Below are 22,715 nucleotides of genomic sequence, written 5' to 3'. Positions count from 1 at the left end.
AGCCAAACAGGGACTGATCTTAAGACTTTTTCTTAAAACAAAAATATTTAACTTCCTTAAACCTTCTAAAAAAATATTAGCATATGCAAAAGGAAAAAAAAATCATTTTTCACAAAAGGTATATGAAAAATAATCCTATATCGTTTTCATCTAGCAATTACAATAATTCCCTATGTAAATTAAAAAAAATAAAAATAAAAATAGATTAGGATCCCCTCTGATCATGGACAATGGGGATGGTCCTCCAAACTTCGAATGATGGTAAAAATAAGTTTTTTTTTTCTGATTTTTCATCCATTTTCCTCCAAATAAAACACCATTGGCCCCATAATAATAACAACCCAATTCAAAAGGGAAAAAATATAATCCGACTCCATCAAACCAATCAACCAATTGATTACGCCACAAAAAATAAAAATTAAACCATTTGATTACAAAGAAAATTTATATTCTTAAGCTGATATGTAGGACATACTTATAAAGTACTTATATGACATGATTTGATTTGGAACATAAATATTAAAATTAAAATTTTACAAATCAAATATTACTATTTAAATGATGTGAATGATGCAATTTACACATCAACTTGAGAACATAATAACTTAATTATAAAATTCCTTTTTTATAGTCATTTCTTTAGTTACTATGGCTTATGTCTAACTTATTTAACCTATTGTTTGTTTATTTTATTTTTATAATGAAATTGTTGTTGGAATCTTCTGCCCAAACTTTACTGTATTTAGGAGATGTTTCGGTAATGAGATGATATTAGAACTTGTAAAAAGTAGTAAAATAGTTTATGAATAGTAGTTAATGGTTTGAGTTAAGACATTTTTTTTGAATTTTGGGAAATAAGAGAGAAAAATGAATAAAAATATTATAAAATTAAAGTATTATTACAATATTATTTTTTAATATTATTTATGTTTTAAAGTTGTATTGGTTTTTATGTTTTATTTAGAAGTTTGAAAAAATTATAATAATTAGATAAAAAAAATTAAAAATAAAAAGTGTTTATATTTAAATGACCTTTATGAATGAAATAAATAATACATTTGGATGTTGAACTGAGTTGAGTTGAGTTTATAAAAAATTGTTAAAATATTATTTTTTAATATTATTATTATTTTGAGATTTAAAAAAATTGAATTGTTTATTATATTTTGTGTCGAAATTTGAAAAAATTATAATGATGAGTTGAAATGAATTAGGATGGTTGATGATCCAAACGAAAGATGTTACCAAACAAATACTTACTTTTAACGCTTGTGGGTGAGACTTGAGGACCCATTTTTCAGGATTCCCTATGAGGCAATATGTTTCTTCATTTGCCTTTATTTCTTCCTCTATCAAAACACAAAACATCACAACAATGGACAAAGCATAACTTTCGATCCATCCTTTCTCGGCCACTCACGTTCTTGATATATTTTCCTTGTTTTGTACAAGGGTCAATAATACCATGACTTAAATTTGTTGACCCTGAGTTTCAATTGGGCTAAAAATATCAGATTATATGCTTTTGTTGGGGTTCTTTTAAAAAATCATAATTGCATTTGATCAAAGCCATTGCTACTATTCCCTTGTCTATTTTTTCACAAAACCTAAAGGAAAAAAAGGAAAGATTGCTCTTCTCCATGAATTTGTTCTTCTTTCCCTCCTCGTTCTTGGACCAGAAGGTATTGGAAAAGGAAGAAACGTAAGAATATAGAAGAGACAGACAACATAGACAATTCCCATCTGTCTTTCCTTATCAAATCTCGGGTTCGAAGGACGATATCGGGAATCACACACAAATTTCGGGTTTTTTTTTTTTTTTTTTTTGGTGCGGGAGAGTTGCTTTACCGGGACAGAAAGGCCAAGAACAGTGTAAGCTTAACATTCAAGACCCCTTTCGTTTTCTTTGTCCGAATCTCTGCGCAAAGTTATTGGTACAAACTCCGGATCCCACACAGAGACAGCACTCTTTTAATTTAACAGGTCAAGTCCCCATAGTTATTAGCTCCCAGAAACAGACAGACAGACGCAAAACATTCCTTTTTAGTAAACCGGTTGGTTCTCTGCGACAACCGTACAAAAGCCGTTATCCCCACTCCTTAGGGTTTCCCTTTATAGTAGCCCTTACAACTCTCACACACGCACGGATGGAACGCACTCACCCTCTTTCTGTGTGGTTCTTGGACTTTTGCTGAAAGCTGAGCGAGCTTTGAAAACTCCAAGACACGAAATCGTCAAGTTTGAGATGCTTAGGTCGGCGCTTTCGTCGGATTTTTTATTTTTGTTTTTTATCTGGGAAATCTGAATTTGGTCTTGAATTTCATGTTCCATTCATCTCTACCTGGGTTCCAGTCTGATTTTCAACAACTTTTGGTTAATTTCGTCATTTTCTGCTCATTCACAGACTTACATCTATGCACTAGGGATGAATCTGAAATGGGTTTGTGGATTACTGCTGATTGAGAACTGTGACCTTTTACTGTACCAGTTTGTGGCGGTTGGCGGTAGAGGTGAATTCTATCAGAATCTTATTAAGGTCAGAGTCAAAGTTTTTTATATAGTATATTTATGTTGCTTTTATAGAAAATTAAATATGCTCAACTTCGCTAATTTAATGTTGCAGTAAGTTTTGTAGTTATTTGCCGAGAAGGGTGTTTTTTATCGTGGGCAGTGCAGATTTTGTTTGACAGGAAAATTGAGCACTTGTCTGGATGGTTAATGGTTTCTAGTGTTTCACCGCGAAAGACAAATCCATGAGGAGCTTTGAGGGTCTTTGGCGTAGCGGCGAGGAAAGATAACGGGGAAATGAAGACTTTTCTAGCCACTGTCAATTTATAGGTCTCTAGGATCCTAACTTCAGTTTCAAATTTCGTTTTGAGCTGAAGATGGATTACCCCCTTTTTTCTAAAGAAAAAGGGACTGGATTTTTGGCATCTTCAAAAGTTCAGATGGAGAATTTGCTTTCATTTGACGGAACAAGGAACCTTAATTCGGAGGAAAACTTCACGGAACTCATGAATTTTGATACATACGCTGGGTGGTGCATCAGCCCTGGTGCAGCCGATCAGATTTTCACCTCTTATGGATTGTCATCGTCTGCGTCAATGCCTCATGGTGCATCGGTGGATGCTTTGAATTTCACAGAACAGAACACCGGTGCATTTCCGGTGAACGAAAGTCATGGAAATTTCAATCCTATGGAGAATTCTTTCAATTCTGGAGATAAAACGATGTTTCAACAGATGAACACCCGGTACGGCTTCTCAATGGATTCCAACGACACAAATGACGCAGCAGCTGCACAAAATACCGGTTCTTTTCAACAAAATAATGCATTGAATATAGAAAATTATATTATTCCTAGGCCATTTAGTTGGTCAGTTGATGAGAAGATGCTCAGGGCGTTGTCTCTGTTCAAAGAGTCATCCGGTGGGGGCATTTTGGCACAAGTTTGGGTTCCCATGAGGCTCGGTGATCATTACGTCTTAAGTACCAGTGAGCAACCCTATTTGCTTGATCAAATGCTTGCAGGGTATCGTGAAGTTTCAAGGTTGTTTACGTTTTCAGCAGAAAGGGGATCTGATTCTTTCCTTGGGCTTCCTGGTCGTGTGTTTATCTCCAAGGTTCCAGAATGGACTTCGAACGTCAGGTACTACAATAAGATTGAGTACCTGAGAGTCGATCATGCAGCTAATCATGAAGTCCGTGGATCTATTGCCTTGCCAGTTTTTGAATCTCATTCGATGTCCTGCTGTGCTGTGTTGGAACTTGTCACTACCAAAGAGAAGCCCAATTTTGACAAAGAGATGGAAATTGTTTGCAATGCGCTCAGGGTTGGCCTCCCTTTTCCATTTGTTGGGATTCTTTTATTTATTTATTTTTTTCTAAAAATTTCCCTTTCCAAGTATGCTTGAGTTGAATACATATAAGGGTAAGCAAGCACCTAACCACTTTTAATTTGTGAGAATCAAGATACGCTTGTTCTTAATTTAAATTCTTTTCTGCTATGATATAAATTAAAACGGCAGCAGAAAGGAAAAACCATGTAGTATTTTCTGGATAAATATTAAGTAATCACTGCTTTAGAAAGGGTTTTGATTTATGGCTTTGGAAAATATCCATGAGTTGTACCGGTAGGTGTTGTGTATGGGCAATGGAGTTGACCTCATTGTAACAGTTTTGGTTGTAAGTTGCGTGCTTCCCCATGACATACTTCAGGTCTGCCTTTGGGATTATTCTTTAAGGCCTGAAGTGTTCAGAAGCTCATTATCAAAAAGGTGGAAAAGAGACTTGTAGGGTAGAAGATATATTATTTATCTAAAGGAGGGAAGATTACTCTTATTTTGTGCATGTTATGTAAGTTTATCCCCTATTATTTTTCTTTTCTTAATATCCTCTGCAAATGGACTAGAAAAGTTAAATAGAGGTTTTCTTGTGGATGGGGATACATCTGAACACTTTTATTTGGGAGACTAAGGGTGATGTGTTCTCAATTGAAGAGGATTGGGCCTATTCACGGTTATTGTGGATTCGTGCTGTAGTTAGAGGTTCAAATAGGATGAGCTGGTGGATCAATGTTAGGAGTGGTTGGGATGATGCAGCTCAATGTTACTTGAGGGTGCAGTTTTTTTGTTTTGCCTGAGTGGATGCAGTTCCAATAATGTACTACAAACTGCATGATCTTGTATCTTTTGAATGAATTTTTTCTTCTTTAAGAAGTATCTTTTGTATGAATTTGCATTAGATTGAAAAAGTTTACCAATATTATTATAAGATCTATTCTTACCATGGTCCCTTGCAGGCTGTGAATTTATCAACTGCTGCACCTCCTCGACTTCATCCTCAGGTACTGTTAATGCCACTGGCCCCCTCCCCCTTTCCCTTGATCAATTCTGCATCCTTATCAAATTAATATGCTATTTGCAGTGTCTGTTGGTGAACCAAAGAGCTGCCTTAGCAGAGATAATTGATGTCTTACGTGCTGTATGTCATGCACATAGATTGCCACTAGCTCAAACATGGATTCCATGCTGTTACACTGAGAGAGCTGGTAAAGAAATTACAGGAGTGCGGGTAAGAGAGGGTAAAACAAATTCTGATGAGAAATATATACTTTGCATTGAGGAGACAGCTTGCTATGTTAATGATCAAATGATGGAAGGTTTTGTACATGCATGTTTGGAACATCATCTTGATGAAGGGCAAGGTATAGCTGGGAAAGCACTTCAATCCAATCATCCCTTCTTCTTTCCTGATGTGAAGACTTATGACATAAGTGAGTATCCACTTGTCCATCACGCACGTAAGTTTGGGTTGAATGCAGCAGTCTCGATCAGGCTAAGAAGCACCTACACTGGTGATGCTGATTATATACTGGAGTTCTTTCTCCCTGTCAGTATGAAGGGTAGTTTGGAGCAGCAACTCTTGTTAAACAACCTCTCAGGTACTATGCAGAGAATATGTAAGAGTTTGAGGACAGTTTCTGATACGGAATTAGCTGGCGGAGAAAGCTCTAATGTTGCATTCCAGATGGGAGCAGTCCAGAAGTTTACACCGATGACTATGTCTAAAAGAAACTCTCAAGCAACGTCATCAGATAGTGATGTGAATTCAACCGAGAAATTACCTGAGAAGATACGTCAGAAAGTATCTGATGCAAGAAATGATGGAATTGAGGCAGATAGTCCTCATGAACAAGTACTGTTCGTAAGATATCCTTCTTCTTTTTCTTCTTCTTCTCTGTTTACTCTGAAAAATGGAAGGAGCATGGTTTGGTTAATCGATAGTTTGGTGCATAACTTACAAGCATTAATTTGTCTAAGGTAGTATGGTTCCTACATCATTGCAATGATGTTAGATTATATCTTTCTGGTTGAAATTGCCTCGGGAATGTGGTTTCCCCTGGTTTACTTGGTTGATGAATGATAAAAAGTGGAGGTATATTTGTTACGTGCTTGCTGCAGTCATTCTAGATGGTCAATTGAAAGCCAAACATATTCTACACTCACTAGGATCTACATTATATGTAATATAGCTGTAACACCGCTGCAATTAGTAGGTTCAGCTTTGTTTTGCATAACTTTTGAAAAGCGCAGCACTGGATGGTTCTATATTTGTTTGATCCTGGGCTGGATGCTTCAATGATTTAGGTGCTCTCTTCATGTAAAAGGTTGATTTGGAAACCTCAATAGATACTTTAGGGAAAGAAACTTAAAACAGGAGAGAACCAGGTAGGGGATTAAACTGTTGAGTACATGAATGGCTGATTTACTTTGCATTGGGTGTAAATTGTCATGTTATGTGGAATATGATGAAAACAAAAGTATCTTGATTACTCTAGAATGCAGTAGGGGATGTAGTAAAACTGGATAATGTATTTTTCATCCTAACTCTAATCAAATTATTCTTAAAGACCACTCATGGCACATAATCTTCCACATTTATATCAGGGACCTGTGAGATAGTAATTAACTGCATTCGACCATGCCGCTGAGTGTTTCCTGTCTCTATTGGTTCTTGTTTGGACGCTTTTATATGGAGAGCTGTCTCCTTGTCTTGCCTTGTGTTCCTTTCATCTTTTAAACTAATGTGGCTTTTAAACTAATGTGGAAATATTGAGGAGAAAGTATTGCTTGACCACAAACAAGAAATATTGAAGTAAGAATTGAGTGGTCTGGGGCTTTGATTTTGTTATATCTGATATAGATGGAAACATGGGACACTTGACATTCTATAACACATGAAAATTAAGGGAAAAAATTAGTTTCTGTTTTTTCTTTTGAGCAACTATGCACTTGAAGGTAAAAGTAGTTTAACAAACCCCTCCATCTTTTGGGCCACCTATCACTGTCTTGTAGTTCTGTTCATGGGAAAATATTAGCAGCTTGTTAAAACTCGGCTTTCTATGCTAATTTTCAATGATCTGGTCTTATGGGTTTGACTTCCTTTGATTCCTGCATCGTGTTTTTCCTCCTCTTGACTTGCTTCTGGCATCTGTCGATATTGCTAGACATTAAAAAAAGGGGGAACAAAACTCTTTTTTGTTTCATTATAATTAATTTTGCACATAAAATTTTGAAACTGTGCTATAAAGCGGGTTAGGTGTCTGATTTATGTGACCGTTAGAACTGGGGATGAGTTTTTTTTTGCATACATGAGTAATATATTAGACCTCACATATTGCAGATATAGGTTGAATACTATTAATTATGAGGGTGCTTTGTCAAGATTGGTCTGAATACCTCTTTTCATTGTTTTCTTTCATTTATATAGAAAAGGGTTACAACCAAGTACTGATTCCAACGCTTAATTGCTGCTGGTCTTACTATACACGTTAACTGTTATTTACACGTTAAGTCTATTTACTGTACACGAAGAGTCTATTACTGTATACATTATCTATTTATCTTCTATACTATCTAGATATAGAAAGCATCTGTAAAAGTATCTCTGTAACATCCCCCCTCAAATTGATGCTGGTGGATCAAGAAGCATCAATTTGTCAACCAAGAACTGATGCCGGTGCCGAGAAAGAGCTTTAGTGAATATGTCTGCAGTTTGACGTTCAGTGGAAATGTGAGGGAGTGTAATCACATGCTTGTCAAATGATTCACGTATAGAATGACAATCGACTTCGATATGTTTCGTACGCTCATGGAAGACAGGATTAGCGACGATCTGAATAGCACTGGTATTATCAATGTGAAGAAGAGTGGGATCTAGTTGAGGAAAACCAAGTTCACCCAATAACCCACAAAGCCATGTGATCTCAGAGCATGCGGAAGATATAGCACGATACTCAGACTCAGTAGAGGACTTGGAAACTCTGTCTTGCTTCTTACTCTTCTAAGAAATGAGTGCATTGCCTGAGAACATGCACCAGCCAGTAACAGAGCAACGAGTATCTGCACATCCGGCCCAATCAGCATCACATATCCTACCAACTATAAGGAAGATTCTTTAGGAAAGAACAACCTGTGTAGAGGTGCCCTTCAAATATCGGATAATGCGACAGACAGCGGCTAAATGAAGATGTCGGGGAGCCTACATAAATTGACTAACTTGCTGTACAGCAAAAGAAATGTCAGGACGAGTAATCAGCAAATAGTTCAAACTCCTAACAAGCTGCCGATACAAGAATGGATCTGATAGAAGCTCCCCTTCTTCCTAACGCAACTTAAGATTTACCTCCAAGGGAGTAACAACAGAGTTACCCGATTGGAGACCACCCAATGAAATAACGTCCTGCGTATATTTGTGCTGGTGTAAAAACGTACCAGTTGGAGTAAACTGTACCTCAAGGCCAAGAAAATACTGCAGGGGACCAAGATCTTTCATGTGAAAAGAGGCCTTGAGATGCTGTTGTAATTACTTAATTAACTCAATATCGGAGCCAGTGATCACAATGTCATCGACATATACAAGAAGTAATACGATTCCTGCATAAGTCTTGCGAAGAAAAAGAGAGGAATCAAACTGACTCTGAGTAAAATGAAAAGCAAGCAGGTTAGAGCGAAATTTGTCAAACCATGTACGCGGAGCCTATTTCAGTCCATACAAGGATCGACGTAGCCTACAAACCTTTGAGGAAGGTGTAGCAAACATGCAGGGAGGTGGGGACATATAGATTTCTTCCTTCAAATCCCCATGTAGAAAGTATTCTTCACATCCATCTGCCGGAGAGACCACCCTTGCGAAGCGGCAAGTGCCAAGATAGTTCGCACAGTAGTCATTTTGGCAACAGGTGTAAATGTTTCTTCATAATCAATACCATACTTCTGTCGGTTCCCAAGAACCACAAGACGAGCCTTATATCTGTCCAATGAGCCATTAGCTCGAAACTTGATTGAGTACACCCATTTACAACCAATAGGTTTGACATCAGAGGGACAAATTATAAGGTCCCAAGTGTGATTGTCTTGAAGAGCTTAGATTTCCTCTTGCATGGCCTGCTGCCAACACGCTTGGGTGGATGTCTGGGTATAAGAGTGAGGAACAGAAATAGTATCGAGAGTGGCAGTAAGCGAGATGTGAGGAAAACCATACCTATCTGGTGGATGTGTAACCCTGGTGGACTGCCGAGGTATAAGAACCGTAGAATCAGATGACGGATCAGTGTCGGGAAGGGGCGTTAAAGAAGGGGGAAGACGTCGATGATACACCATACCTGGTTGAAATCGCTTAATAGTAGAAGATATATCATCAAAAGCAGGAAGAAGAGTAATAGGAGGATAAAAAATAACCTGAGAATGAAAGAAATATTGATTTTCAAAGAAAATCACATTCCGTGAGATTCGGGATTTATTTGCATGAGCATCATAACAAACAAATCCTTTCTGAGTAGGACTATATCCCATAAAGGCACATGTGACAGACTGTGCAGCAAGCTTGTGACGCTCAACAGGTGGCAGATGAACAAAACAAACACACCCAAATGTATGAAAGGATTGATACTCAGGAGATATGCCAAATAATCGGAAATATGGAGAATCATAATCTAGAGTAGTAATAGGCAAACGATTGATCAAATAGACAGCAGTAGATAAAGCTTCTACCCAGAACTTAAAAGGTACAGAAGAATCAATCAGTAAAGTATGGACGACATCTAAGAGATGACGATTTTTACGCTTAGCGACTCCATTTTGTTGAGGAGTATAAGGACAAGAACGCTGGGAAATGATCCCCTTTTGCTGAAGAAAAGTTTGAAAAGAATGAGACATGTACTCTCCCCCTGAGTCGGAGCGTAAAGTTTTGATACAAGTACTGAACTGTGTCTCAACAAGCGCAATAAATTTTTGAAAGACAGAAAATACGTCAGCTTTAGAACGGAGAAAATATATCCAGGTGAATCGACTATACTCATTGATAAACGTCACAAAATAACGATACTGACCATGAGAAATAACAGGACTCACACCCCAAACGTCAGTATGCACGATCTCAAAATAGTTAGAAGCACGACTATCATGCGCAGGAAAAGGTAAAATTTTACTTTTACCAAGACGACAAGTAGCACAATCAAAAGATACAGGAGAAGAAGAAAATGAATCTTTATTGCCCAAAAAACCATGTTTCATAAGATGAGTCGAGACAACAGAATTAGGATGACCTAATTTCTTATGCCAGACTTCATTAGTATTGGCAGCAGCCGTACAAGCAAGGGAAACAACATTAGGAATAGAAAACTGTAAGGGAAATAAACGTCCTATTTTAGGCCCCTTCGCGATCACCGTTCCTGACACCTGATCCTGCACAAGACAACCACCACGAGAAAAGTGAACATCACAATTATTATCTACCAATTGTCCAACAGAAATCAAATTGGTAGACAATCCAGGAGAGAAAAACATCGCGAAATGAAGAGCCCAAATTACCAACAGCAATAATAGGAAGAGTACTGCCATAAGCGATCTGAATATTTTGCGCGCCTCTATACTTACGAACACCATGGAGACCCGTCATATTACAAGTCATATGATTAGAAGCGCCCGAATCAACAATCCAATAAGTTAAGTTAGTACCCATACCTTGCAGGCCTAAAGCCGTAAAAGCAAATACAATCATCTGTTGGACCATTGCTGGTGTGAGAACAGATGAATTAGAGCTTACAATAGGCGGCGCAGAAGATGAAGAACAAGACTGTACATCAGCCTGAAAAGCTTGGGATTGGCTATTCTGAGGCCATACTCGACAATCTTTGATGAGATGACCCTCTTTCTTGCAATAGTTGCAAACTTTCTTAGGACAGTTGCGAGCAATATGACCAAATTCCTTGCAACTGAAACATTGCAACTTGTTCCTCCCTCTCCCTTGTGCTGCATAGGCTACATTCACAGTGTCAGAAAAAGACCTTCTCAGAAGTCATACCTATTTGAGTGGATAACCGTTGTTCTTCACGCAACAAATCTCTCAAATAAATATCCAAAGAAGGAACCGGATTACGATTCAATAAACCAGCTCGAACGGGCTCAAATTCAGGTCGAAGCTTCATTAAAAACTTATCGCGTTGACTCTCAGCATGAACAGCTTGACGAGCCGCGAGTGCCATAGTGGGAACCTTAGCATGAACAATGGCAGAATACTCACACCAAAGGTTAATAAAACTAGAATAAAATTGTGCGATAGGTAAATTGCCTTGACTATAAGTACTAATTTCCAATTCTAATTGGAACTTCCGAGCACTATGATCTTGGTGGTAAATACGGTGAAGATAATCCCACATAGCCTGAGCCGTAGTAAAACAGCGGAGATTGGTCACAAGGTGAGACTCAATCGTCCCCAATAGCCAAGAGATTACCTTGGCATCCTTGACCTCCCATTGAGCAAATTCTTTTTCATCAGTGGGAACTTTAGCAGAATTATCAATATGATTTGATAATTATTTTCCTTTCAAAAACATCTTAAACTGAAATTCCCATGTAGGAAAATTCTTTCCAGTAAAGCGAACGATAGTATTTTCAATAGACATGATGAAAAACACTTAGAGAAATATGCTCAAGTAGTCAATCAAATAAGCGGCAAGCCTAACTTAAATTAGGTCCAAATCCAAATGATAAGAGGCCCAAACACGTAAACCAGATCACCTGTACATAGAAAGTCTACGTAATAAGGAGAAGCCCAACCCGTAAAACAAAAAAAAAAAAACACAAAGGAATTGAAGCCCACGTGAAAAACCCACAAAACACAAAAGAAACACAGAGCTGCCCAGAGTATTTCTGAAAACAGAGATCACCGAGACCTAACCAACCTCCACACAGCCACCACACGGAAGGAACCCACCACCACAGAGATTATCGTCTGCCACAGAAATGGTTGACTGCCTCACAGCTGCCCAAAAACTTTCGGACCACCCCAAAGACCTCCACAGAAGCTGCCGATACTCACCAAAGGAGACACCCGCACGTCTTCAGCCACCAGAAACTACCCAGAAACTGCCGACAAGCACCAAACTGTACTGCCCAGAATAGGATCACGGCAAACCACCACACAGAACCTGCTGACAGCCTCAAAGCCACCAAGGTGACGACACCTCAAGTCGAAACTCACCAGACGTGTGAGAAAACACTCACCACAAACTTAGAAACTTACCAACGTGCGAAAACAAAGAAGGAAAATAATTCCTACTGTCGCAACTCAGAAACTCTCAAGGATAAAGACCACAGAGAAACGATAATCAGAGTAAAAGCTCTGATACCATGTCAAGATTGGTCTGAATACTTCTTTCCATTGTTTTCCGTCATTTATATAGAAAAGGGTTACAACCGAGTACTGATTCCAACGCTTAATTGCTGCTGGTCTTACTATACACGTTAACTGTTATTTACACGTTAAGTCTATTTACTGTACACGAAGAGTCTATTTACTGTATTCGTTATCTATTTATCTACTATAATATCTAGATATAGAAAGCATCTGTTAAAGTATCTCTGTAACATGCTTCAGGGGTTATATATCAAATACACCATCTGTTACTATGGTGCAAAAACCTGGCCTGAGCTCAAAGTGTATTTGATAAGGTGCCTCAGCTTTTTTCAAGAGCCTATGCTGGGTAGATATAGTTAATTTTTTTGTTGGTTTCTGTTTTGCCTTTTTCATATACAATGATGCATATCCATCAAGCATTTAAAGCGTCTATTCTTACTTTAAAGCATTTAAAGCATGTTTGTTGTAGAGAGAATTTGATTCCTACTTCAAAGCGTCTATTCTTACTTCTAGCAAGTATTCTGGGTTTTCTTTGTGCATGATTTTGAAAAGCTTGTGGGATCGGTTTTTTAACTGTTTCTTATACATCTTGCAGGCGAGAAGTGGATCAAGAAGGCAGGAGAAAAAGCGAAATACAGCAGAGAAAAATGTGAGCTTAAATGTTCTTCAGCAATACTTCTCTGGGAGTCTTAAGGATGCCGCAAAAAGCATAGGCGGTGAGATTTGTTATCCATGTGTGTGTCAATTTGTCTGAATGACCTTCATGTCTTGAGACCTTTCATATATATAGAAACTATACAGCAAGATATAAAAGCATTTTCCTCTAATTACAACCGAGATTTTCTCTCAATCCCCTAGCTGTACACGCTACCCCTATTTTGGAAAGGCTGCGGCAAACCTAACTAATAGGTTGCTATTAACAGTGTGGACATTTCCTAAAGACTGATCCAGTTACCCTGAGTTATTAAGCTTTAGTAATCATCAAATTAAAGAAAGGATTTATTTCAGAAAGACAGGCAATAAAATAGATATGGTTTTCTTTTTCAAAAAAAAAAAAGAAAAAAAAACTTAATTGTCCATGTGTGTATATTTCTTGTAAATTATTGAAAATTAGGGTAGATGATGTTGGGGGGGGGGGGGGGGGGGCGCATAAAGTTGTGACCTTTTGGGCTTTCTCGTATCACTTCCTGACGCCCGCTAACATCTAGTTAGTCCCAGCATTGGAGAAGTTTATTTAGTGCTCATTATGTTGTTATAACAATGCAATAACAGTAGTCTCTCTTGTTTAGAATTGAAAAGTTCACGTGGACAACTCTTATTAGGATTTGGTTAGTAATGTTAATTTCAGATTTACATTGGTTCTTTGTTCTTTGTGTGTGTAGTTTGCCCCACTACTCTCAAAAGAATATGCAGACAACATGGAATTTCAAGATGGCCCTCCCGTAAGATAAATAAGGTGAACCGTTCATTAAGGAAAATACAGACTGTGCTTGATTCTGTTCAGGGGGTGGAGGGAGGATTGAAATTTGACCCAACCACTGGGGAATTTGTTGCATCAGGCTCCACAACCCAGGAATCTGATTCGCAGAAAGGTATCCTCTTCCAGGACACAGATATGTGTGTAAAAAATGCCATGCCTGCTACCGAAAATGCAGTTTCAGTACCTTCAACACCTGGCGTGAGTTCTCTAATCAAGCCCGAAGTGGATGACTGTTCTATGGGAAACCAAGTAGGGCCCTCAAGTGAGCTCGCTATAAATGCTTGTGAAGGTGAACTTGATAAACCCAGTGTCTCTTGGCTTGATTGTAGTGAAGATTCAAACATAGCTGCAATAGATGCTGTATCATGCCGGCTGGCTAGCCTTGAAACTGCTCCTCCGACTTCTTCAGAAAATGCCACCTTGGGCTCTTATCTTGTGGATAGAGGTGAAAAATGGGGTCTGAAAAGGGGTAGCTTGAAATTAGTAGATTCCGACTCCCACTTTGCGCCTCAAAGCTCCATCTCCTTGGCTGCTGCCAACGAAATGCATACTGGAGTTGGTGGGGATGCTGGGATTGTTGAACATAACCAGCCTACTTCTTCAAGTTTGACAGACTCATCAGACGGTTCTCTTTCAATGATGCATGGTAGTTCATCAAGCTCTCAGAGCTTTGAGGAGCAGAAGCATTCTAAAGTCAAAACAAGCTGTGTTGATGGTGGATCCAAAATTACTGTGAAAGCTACTTATAGAGAAGATACAATCCGGTTCAAGTTTGAGCCTTCAGCTGGGTTTTTCCAACTGTATGAAGAAGTTGCAAAGAGGTTCAAGTTACAAAACGGGATATTCCAGCTAAAGTATTTAGATGATGAAGAGGAATGGGTGATGCTAGAGAGCGATTCAGATCTTCAAGAATGTCTTGAGATTTTGGATGATATCGGCACACACAATGTGAAGTTCCTAGTTCGTGATGTGCCTTGTACTATAAGCAGCTCTTGTGGTAGCAACTGTTTCTTGAATGGAGGATCATAGCATGAGGATAATAGTCAACTCAGTGAGTGGTATTTGACTAGTCTGGATTTTGTAGTATTTTGATCAATCTCTCCACGCTCCAACGGGTGGTTCTAGTTCACATGCATGGAGTTCTGAGAAGGTAGGAGGGGTTCTGTAGATATGAGCCCGATGTCTCATAAAGTTAGTGCTTTTTCCTTACATCTCTTGCACTGCCAAATTCCAATTATGAGATGGGACATCACTGTGGGTTAAATTTGTTGCCATATTTCAAAGAAACTCCAACTCTGAAATGTACCGATAGAGCTCTTGCATATTGGGGGTTGCCCATGTATCTTCTTATATATAGGTCTGTATATGGTAGAATTTGCAATAAAGGCTGTAGCTTTAGAAGTGTCCAGGTATACTGCTCTGCAGAGATCTAATCCCAGTCTGTATATGTTTTACATGAGAATTAGATGGCTTGGAGCTGTTGATTTTGTGTTTTAGGACATGAGGAAGAAAAAACATTTGACTTGTTAGCAGTTCAGCAGGTATTTTGATCTCATATGAATGAAATTATGTTGTGGGTGGATGTAGTCTTTAGATGTGTGAGAGGACATGACCATTAGTACGAGATTATGTTAACACAATGACAAGGGATTTTAACGTCATTTATGTCCATCTCTTTCTTTTGGTGATTTTTCTTTTGATGTTCTGAAGATATGATTGTTCAAGTGAAACGAATGTGTAGCACTGTAGGTCAATTAATTACATATAAAATATTTACTTTGGGTCAAGTATTTTCCCCTAAGAATCGCACGAAAAGGCTCTAATTTCTCGAAATTTCATTTTCTTTCTTTCTCGCCCTTTCATGAGTCATAACCTTCCTTTTCTGTTTTGGATTAATACAATAAGTGATGCTTAGGAATAATATGAGATGTGAATTTTGTGAGTAGTAGTGAGATAATTTGAGTTCATATTTTATGGAGTTTTGGCAAATGAAAGAGAAAAAATTAAATAAAAAATATTATAAAATTAAAATATTATTATAATATAATTTTTATTTTGGTATTTGAAAAAGTTGAATTATTTTTTATTTTTTATTCAAAAGTTTGGAAAAATTATAGTGATTAATTTGAAAGTGTTTATATTTAAATATTGTTTGAAAAGAAATAAGATTAGATGAGATAAAATTAATTTCAAAACATGCCTTCGGCCAAGCGAATGACGGACAAGGATCCAAAAGAGAGATCCTTCCCCTTCACTAATTAAAAATATTTTTTGATATTTTTTAATATTACGCTTTTAAAAATATAGGGGCCTAAACATCCCATATTTTATATTAAATAGATATTATACATTTCAAGTAAAATAAAATGATTTAATTTCAAATATACTAGGTATAGACACAATAATTGAGTTCTATAATATTCATTAAAGATTTACTTGTTTTAAAAAAAATTCATCGATGACAAAAGAATATTATAGGATCAGTTTCTCCAACAAGAATTCTATCTGGATTAATCTTTCAACCTTGGACAAACTTCAGAGTGAGAGAGAAAAAAGATAAAGAAAATAAAAATAAGAACAAGTGGGGCAATTTATGTATTTATTTATTTTGAGATAAAGTGGTGTAATTTATTTATGAATAATAATATATACTAGCAGCCTGATGACATTTTGTAAAAAATTGAATCCCGTTACAAAAAAAAATGTGAAAAACTCACTATTTTTTTTTTTTTTTTTGGCATGATTCACTTTTTTATAAGAGAAATTTTAAATGGAAGTAAGCATTCACAATAGTTCATTTATCTTATCTTTTAAAATATATCATCAAATTTCATTTGTTTTTATTTTACATATTAATTTTTACAATATATTATACATCAGCTTATTTATTTTTCTTCATATCATTTAAATAATCTTTTTTATTCTTTTTAAATATTTTCTTTCAACCAATAAATTTGTAAAATCCATATATATTTGCAATATATTTTTATATACTATGTAATATAATTTAGTCCTATACACACAAAATAAAAATATGTAAGCCAAATAAAAATTAAAAAAAACAAAATATGAAAAAATTGGATAAAAAATATTTTCAAAATATCTTTTTAGAAGAAAATGAAATAGAGGTATTTTAAATGATGAACAATAAAAAAAAAATTGCTTACAAGTTGAAAATGAAAGTAAAACAAAATGAGAGAGTAATGAAATATAAATATATATAAAAAAATATTTACAGGATAAACGGTATCCACTACATGTAGCAAGTTACTGTGACAAATTGTATTTTAGATTTCATTTTACACAATCGGATGAAACTCCTATTTTAAACAATTCTTCAAATAATTTACATTTTTGATATAATACATAAGTTATTGAAAATGCTTTTACACTACATACATTCGTCTAGCTAATATATGATTTATCATTTTTATCTTTATATCTTAATACTAAAAATATGTATATTTAAATAAAAGAATAAAAAAATTACATATTAATTAAATAGGAGCAATTAGAGCTTACTTGTAAAATAACTCCTTTTACAAAAATAAAGATAAAAATAAAAATAAAAAGAATTGTGCATCTGGTAGTTTCCCAAACATTGCTCTTTAATATTTATGTATAGGAGTCGGACAAGTTTAGTTTGGAAAATGGAATAAAATGGGAATTTTATAAATAGTAGTAAGATAGTTTGTAAATAATAATAGATAATTTGAATTAATATTTTATGAGATTTTGGAAAATGAGAGAAAAAGTTGAATAAAAAATATTATAAAGTTTAAATATTGTTATAATATAGTTTTTTAATATTATTTTTGTTTAAAATTTTGAAAAAGTTGAATTGTTTTTTATCTTTTGTTTGAAAGTTTGAAAAAATTGTAATAATTAGTTTGAAAAAATTATAATGATTAGTTTGAAAATATTTGTATTTAAGTGATGTTTGAGAATGAGATGAAATGAAAATTTTGAAACGAAAACTTTTCCAAACAAATCAAAAGCCTCATTCGTTTTTACAGATAATATGAGATGAGTTGAGATTATAGTTAAAAGTTGAATAAAATATTATTAGAATATATTTTTTAATATTATTTTTATTTTATAATTTAAAAAAATTAAATTATTTATTTTATTTTATATAAAAATTTAAAAAAAAATTATAATAATTAAAAAAGATAAAACGATATAACCGAAAAGAATTGTGACAACAAACGAGATGATAATGTCTTGGGGAGCGCAATCTTTATATGAAATGAATGGGGTCCAAAAGATGGACGATCCAGATACAGCTTCGTCCAAAACAACAACCTACATGTATTGTCGTGTACCGACGAGAAGAAAGAGCTTTGGGTGAATAGAAGGAAAGAGAGAGCAAAAACCTACGTCCGTTATCTCTTTATGCTGCTTCTCTGTAATCCCCATGGACTCCAATCGCCCGCCGTCCGGTTCGTAAAGTTCCCTAATTCTTCTCTCTCATATTCAATTTATTGGTTTTTGTATTCGTAACGTTTTTTTTTTTTTTTTTTTTGGATTAGTGATTGATTACTTTGACGGTTCCGATGAGTTACTCTGATATTGGATTTAACTTTCAATTAGCTGAATTTTATTTATTTTTCTCCAAAACTTTTGGTTTGAAGTCAGGCTGTGTCTGGTCGCCGAGAGAATTATGGAAAACGAAAGTAATCAGAGTTTTGAACAATCGGGTTTTGGCTTTCCATATTCTCTAAAGAATACATCTTCTGATTCGTTTGTTTTTTTCTTTCCAGAGCCAATAGATTTGATTCAGTTTTTTTTTTTTCCTTAAAAAAAAAAAAAAAAAAAGGTTTGATTCAGTTTGTTTGATTCGATTTGATATCGATGTGCGTACATCTGACTACGTGCTGCGAGTAGTTTTATTGCCCCGCCTGTTTCCAAGGTAAATTTTTCTCTTAGAAAATCTTTCCCACGCGGAATGAAAGCTTCCTTGCAGGAAAATAGACACTTCAAAAACTCTATATAGTATATACCACACTTTCATCCGACTTCTTTTATGTTTTTTGTTTGACAAGTAAAAACTTTCATCCGAATTTCATCCTACTTTGATGATGTGGCATTGTCCATCAATCATTGAGTTTTTCTTAGAAGACAATAGAGGATCCAAGGTGATAAAAGTGTCACATTTTATATAGTGGAATGAAAGTGGTTTGTAGCATGACGCCACGCATGCAGATGCATAAATATAAGAATTTTGTTGGACTTCTAGGTTGGCTGCTCTTTCGATTCATGCATCTGTGAATTCTGGTTTGGGCTTATACTGGAGTGAAACGATATAAGTTGTCTTGTAAGAGGTTTGGGTATAGTTTCACTTCAGGCATCCTAGTTTCTAATAGTTGCATGAGAGGTACTGTTAATAAGGTAGCGGTTTTCCTCAACTTTCTATTAGGCAGTAATATAAACTATATATTCTGTGATAAATGTTTGAATGGTATATTACTAAACCTGAGTTGACTGTCTATTTGAATATCTGTTGAAGATGCTTGGAAAACATGATGCTTTACTGCCCTGGAAGTGTTTTCCCACTTATATCAATGCTCTGACGTTTAGGTTATTGTTGAATGCTAGTAACGTTCACACAATCAGATGGTATTTGGAAATATGTTGTGGTCATTTTTTTTGTTTTGAATGCTTTGCTTGGTTAAGATGAGATCATCAGTCAACCCTTTCTTTCAAAAATAGCAACACTTTGAAAATAAAGTCATGTTATTACATTTTGCAGCTAATAGCCCTCCACCAAAACCCTGGGAGCGAGCAGGTGGCTCAACTGGCCCTGCACCTTTTAAACCCCCATCAGCGGGCAGCACAAGTGATGTAGTTGAGGCTTCAGGAACTGCAAAACCAGGAGAAATAGTTTCTACTTCTGGTCAGAATGCTGCTATTAACAGAAACGCCCTTAGCAGGCCTGTTCCCACGAGGCCTTGGGAGCAGAGTCATGGAACTAGCAACTATGGAGGTTCTTACTGATCTCTAATGGAAATATTTTTCCTTTTCTTTTTCCCTCCCCTTTTTTATGGTTGTTTCTAGATCTTTTGAAAACTGCCCCCAAATCTACAGGTTATGGCTCTAATGTGGGCTACAACTCTGGCTATGGTTCTGGAATGTATGGTTCAGGTTCATATGGTGGTGTAGGGGGAATGTATGGTGGGGGTATGTACGGTAACAACATGAATAGGGGAGGTTATGGAGGGCTTTATGGATCTTCCGGCATGTATGGAGGTGGGATGTATAATAGTGGTTTTGGAGGCTCTGTGGGTGGTTATGGAATGGGTATGGGTGGTTATGGAATGGGTATGGGTGGTCCTAATGGAGTTGAAGATCCAAATAACCCATATGGTGCTCCTCCATCTCCTCCAGGGTTTTGGATTTCAGCTCTTCGGGTGGTAAGACATATACTTGTCTAGTTTAATTCTCTCTATAGGTAGGATGACAAGCACATCGTGCACATAGTACCTATAGGTAGTTTTTTTCCTTATATATGAAGTCTGACAGACTTGCCCTTGGGTTTGGCCAATGGCCTAGGTATTGAGATGGAGTTATGATTAATCTTAAAATTCAAATCTTACCATTGTCAATCCTACCAAAAAAAATAAAAAAAAAAAGGAAAGGAAAAAGGGCAGATGACTATACCAGATAAAAGGTTTCTTAAAACCTCTCCAGATGACTAGTACCCTTTCAAGTTGGTAACTCAATGTGTCAGACAAATATAAAATTGCCTCCATATGTTCACATTTTTCTATCTGCCATTTTACTTATTACTAGAAAAGGGCATTTAGTTCTGACCATGATGTTAATGGATTGCTTCAGATGTGTCTAGCTTCTTTGTTAATTGATTTCTTATTTGTTTATGTCGTTGCTTTCAATGATTAATCAACCTTATATGAAGATCATTTTTATGCTGAACATTGTGAGAAGGAGTTATACTAGCCCATGATTGTTGTAATATACTCTCTTTTCCCTTCATTTTTCATTTTTGGGTGAGAATATTTCGGTTATGCCTTTTTACTTATCAAAAAAAAAATATTTCGGTTATGCTGTTACTTATTATTGGACTTTCTTTTGTTGCAGATGCAGGGTGTGGTAAACTTTTTTGGTAGAATCTCGATTCTCATAGACCAGAATACACAGGCCTTTCATATGTTTATGACTGCAATGCTTCAGGTGTTTTCTGCATCCCGTTTCCTTTCATTTGGCCATATACTGTGAATTCTGGTAGAATCGGCATCCATTTTTTTGTTTTTCTTTATGGCATTTTTTTATGGAAATAAAGTAAAACCACCTCTAATCTTCTTCATATTAGTTACCACTGGGCAAATATGTGATAGCTTCTGCGCACTGACCCCTGACGTTTGTATCAATTTATGGTCATCATTAATATTTGAGTTGAAAAGGCTGACTTTTAGGTCAGCTTCTGGGTTGCCCTAAGTTTTTGCGTAATAGCTCTACTTAGCAGAATATAAGCCTTTAGTAAGCACCACTTGATATGACTTCAGGAGGAGACATTTCTTCAATTGCATTTATGATTCAAAAGACTGATCCAGAAGATATAATCCATTTAAGCTACTGTAGCCTCTTTGACTGATATTTGTGAGAGTGCTTTTCAAACTAAAAAGTACTAGAAAGTTTCATCATGTATCATATCCTCGGAATGTAAGTTGTCTAAGGCGTTGTTTGGTTACGCAGTTCAGATGAGATGAGACGAGATGTTTTGTTAAAAGTTGAATAAAATATTGTTATAATATAAATTTTTATTACTATTTTTGTTTTGAGATTTGAAAAAATTGAATTATATATTATATTTTGTGTGGGAGTTTAGAAAAGTTGTAATGATTATATGAGATGAGAGTTTGATTTTATGTAACCAAACCAGCCACATTTACTTTGACAGCCGAGTATGATTAGCACCATCAAAGCATTAACATGGGCTTTTGTTGCAGCTCTTTGATCGCTCTGGTTTATTGTACGGAGAGCTAGCTAGATTTGTGTTGAGGATTCTGGGCATTAGAACCAAGCACAAGATGGTTCAGCCACCGGGCCCCAATGGACTTCCACTTCCTGGACCTCACAATCCCCACGCAAACCAGAACTACATTGAAGGAGGAAAGGCAGCTCCAAGTGGTGGTTGGGACAATGTTTGGGAAAATGACGCGGGCAAGTGATGCAATTGCAATGTGGTTGCTTGAGATGAAGCGCTCTACTGTGTGAAGTCATTTGTAAGTCCTTGCTGTTGTGGGTCATCGGGATAAATGGGCTGTCCAAACTACTGAGGCTTAAGATCTCAGCTATATGAATCTTTTAGTGAAATAATGAAATGTTGGCCATAAGTTATTTTTAGCTCGCGCTTCAATTCGGAGGTGGCTCCAGTTTGAATTTGCAGTCTTTTAACATGTCAGGCTCTTCAACATACCCATCTCTCTAGCCCACAAACCATGTGATCCGAACCAATTTTGCGATTCGAACTTGAGCTTCGTTAGTTCCGCAATCCTATCTTCAGGCAACAGCCGTACTCTTGAGCTTAAACTAACGGGGATCTAAAAATACTAGAAAAATTACTGCAATGGTCCCTAGAATTTGATCATTTTTTTCTCGGTCCCAATTCTGTTAATTCATTAAATGAAGTTATTTATGTGGCAATTGTGTAATAGCATACAGACACGTGTCATATATAAACATTCAGTTTTTTATACACAATAACCAAACTTATGAAATTTAAAAGAAAAAAATAATAATGTTAGAAAAAAAATTTAAAAAAATAAAAATAAAATGAAAAAATAGGAGTATAATAAGCTGTGTAGAAAAAAAGCTTAATATTATTATTATTTTTTTAAAAACAAAATCCTGTTTTTGTTATCTTTTTTTTATTATTATTATTATTTTTGCCTATTTTTAGTTTTATAACTTTAATGAAGTTGATCTTTTTTTAATAAAATTTAGTTCTATTAATTTTAAGCATTTGTAATTTGTTAATATATTTCACTGACGAAATGTTGATTGGATACTTTTT

At 36.0% G+C, this 22,715-nt stretch overlaps 2 protein-coding genes across 6 annotated transcripts; both read left to right on the top strand.

Annotated features, from left to right (window-relative positions):
- Window positions 1-1,613: 1,613 nt before the first annotated feature.
- On the top strand, window positions 1,614-15,263 carry LOC121266592 (protein NLP9). 5 transcript variants are annotated; one of them, XM_041170484.1, is made up of 7 exons: window positions 1,614-1,872; window positions 2,405-2,510; window positions 2,691-3,833; window positions 4,802-4,846; window positions 4,927-5,706; window positions 12,797-12,917; window positions 13,584-15,263. In XM_041170484.1, exons 3-7 carry the CDS (start codon window positions 2,886-2,888, stop codon window positions 14,708-14,710), a joined length of 3,021 nt encoding a protein of 1,006 aa, XP_041026418.1. In that variant the 5' UTR covers window positions 1,614-1,872; window positions 2,405-2,510; window positions 2,691-2,885; the 3' UTR covers window positions 14,711-15,263. The 5 variants fall into 5 exon arrangements, with proteins under 5 accessions (XP_041026418.1, XP_041026426.1, XP_041026433.1 ...); XM_041170492.1 differs by having other exon boundaries at window positions 2,624-3,833; XM_041170499.1 differs by having other exon boundaries at window positions 1,614-2,253; window positions 4,927-5,697.
- Window positions 15,264-17,955: 2,692 nt separating this feature from the next.
- Window positions 17,956-22,045, top strand: LOC121266683 (peroxisomal membrane protein 13-like). Its single transcript, XM_041170510.1, has 5 exons — window positions 17,956-18,123; window positions 19,434-19,667; window positions 19,769-20,094; window positions 20,780-20,872; window positions 21,649-22,045. Exons 1-5 carry the CDS (start codon window positions 18,099-18,101, stop codon window positions 21,868-21,870), a joined length of 900 nt encoding a protein of 299 aa, XP_041026444.1. The 5' UTR covers window positions 17,956-18,098; the 3' UTR covers window positions 21,871-22,045.
- Window positions 22,046-22,715: the final 670 nt, after the last annotated feature.

Source organism: Juglans microcarpa x Juglans regia, chromosome 1D (genome assembly GCF_004785595.1).
Source record: "Juglans microcarpa x Juglans regia isolate MS1-56 chromosome 1D, Jm3101_v1.0, whole genome shotgun sequence".
NCBI classification, from domain to species: Eukaryota; Viridiplantae; Streptophyta; class Magnoliopsida; order Fagales; family Juglandaceae; genus Juglans; species Juglans microcarpa x Juglans regia.
The sequence above is the reverse complement of the archived record's forward strand: the minus strand, read 5'-3'. Positions and strand labels throughout refer to the sequence as shown.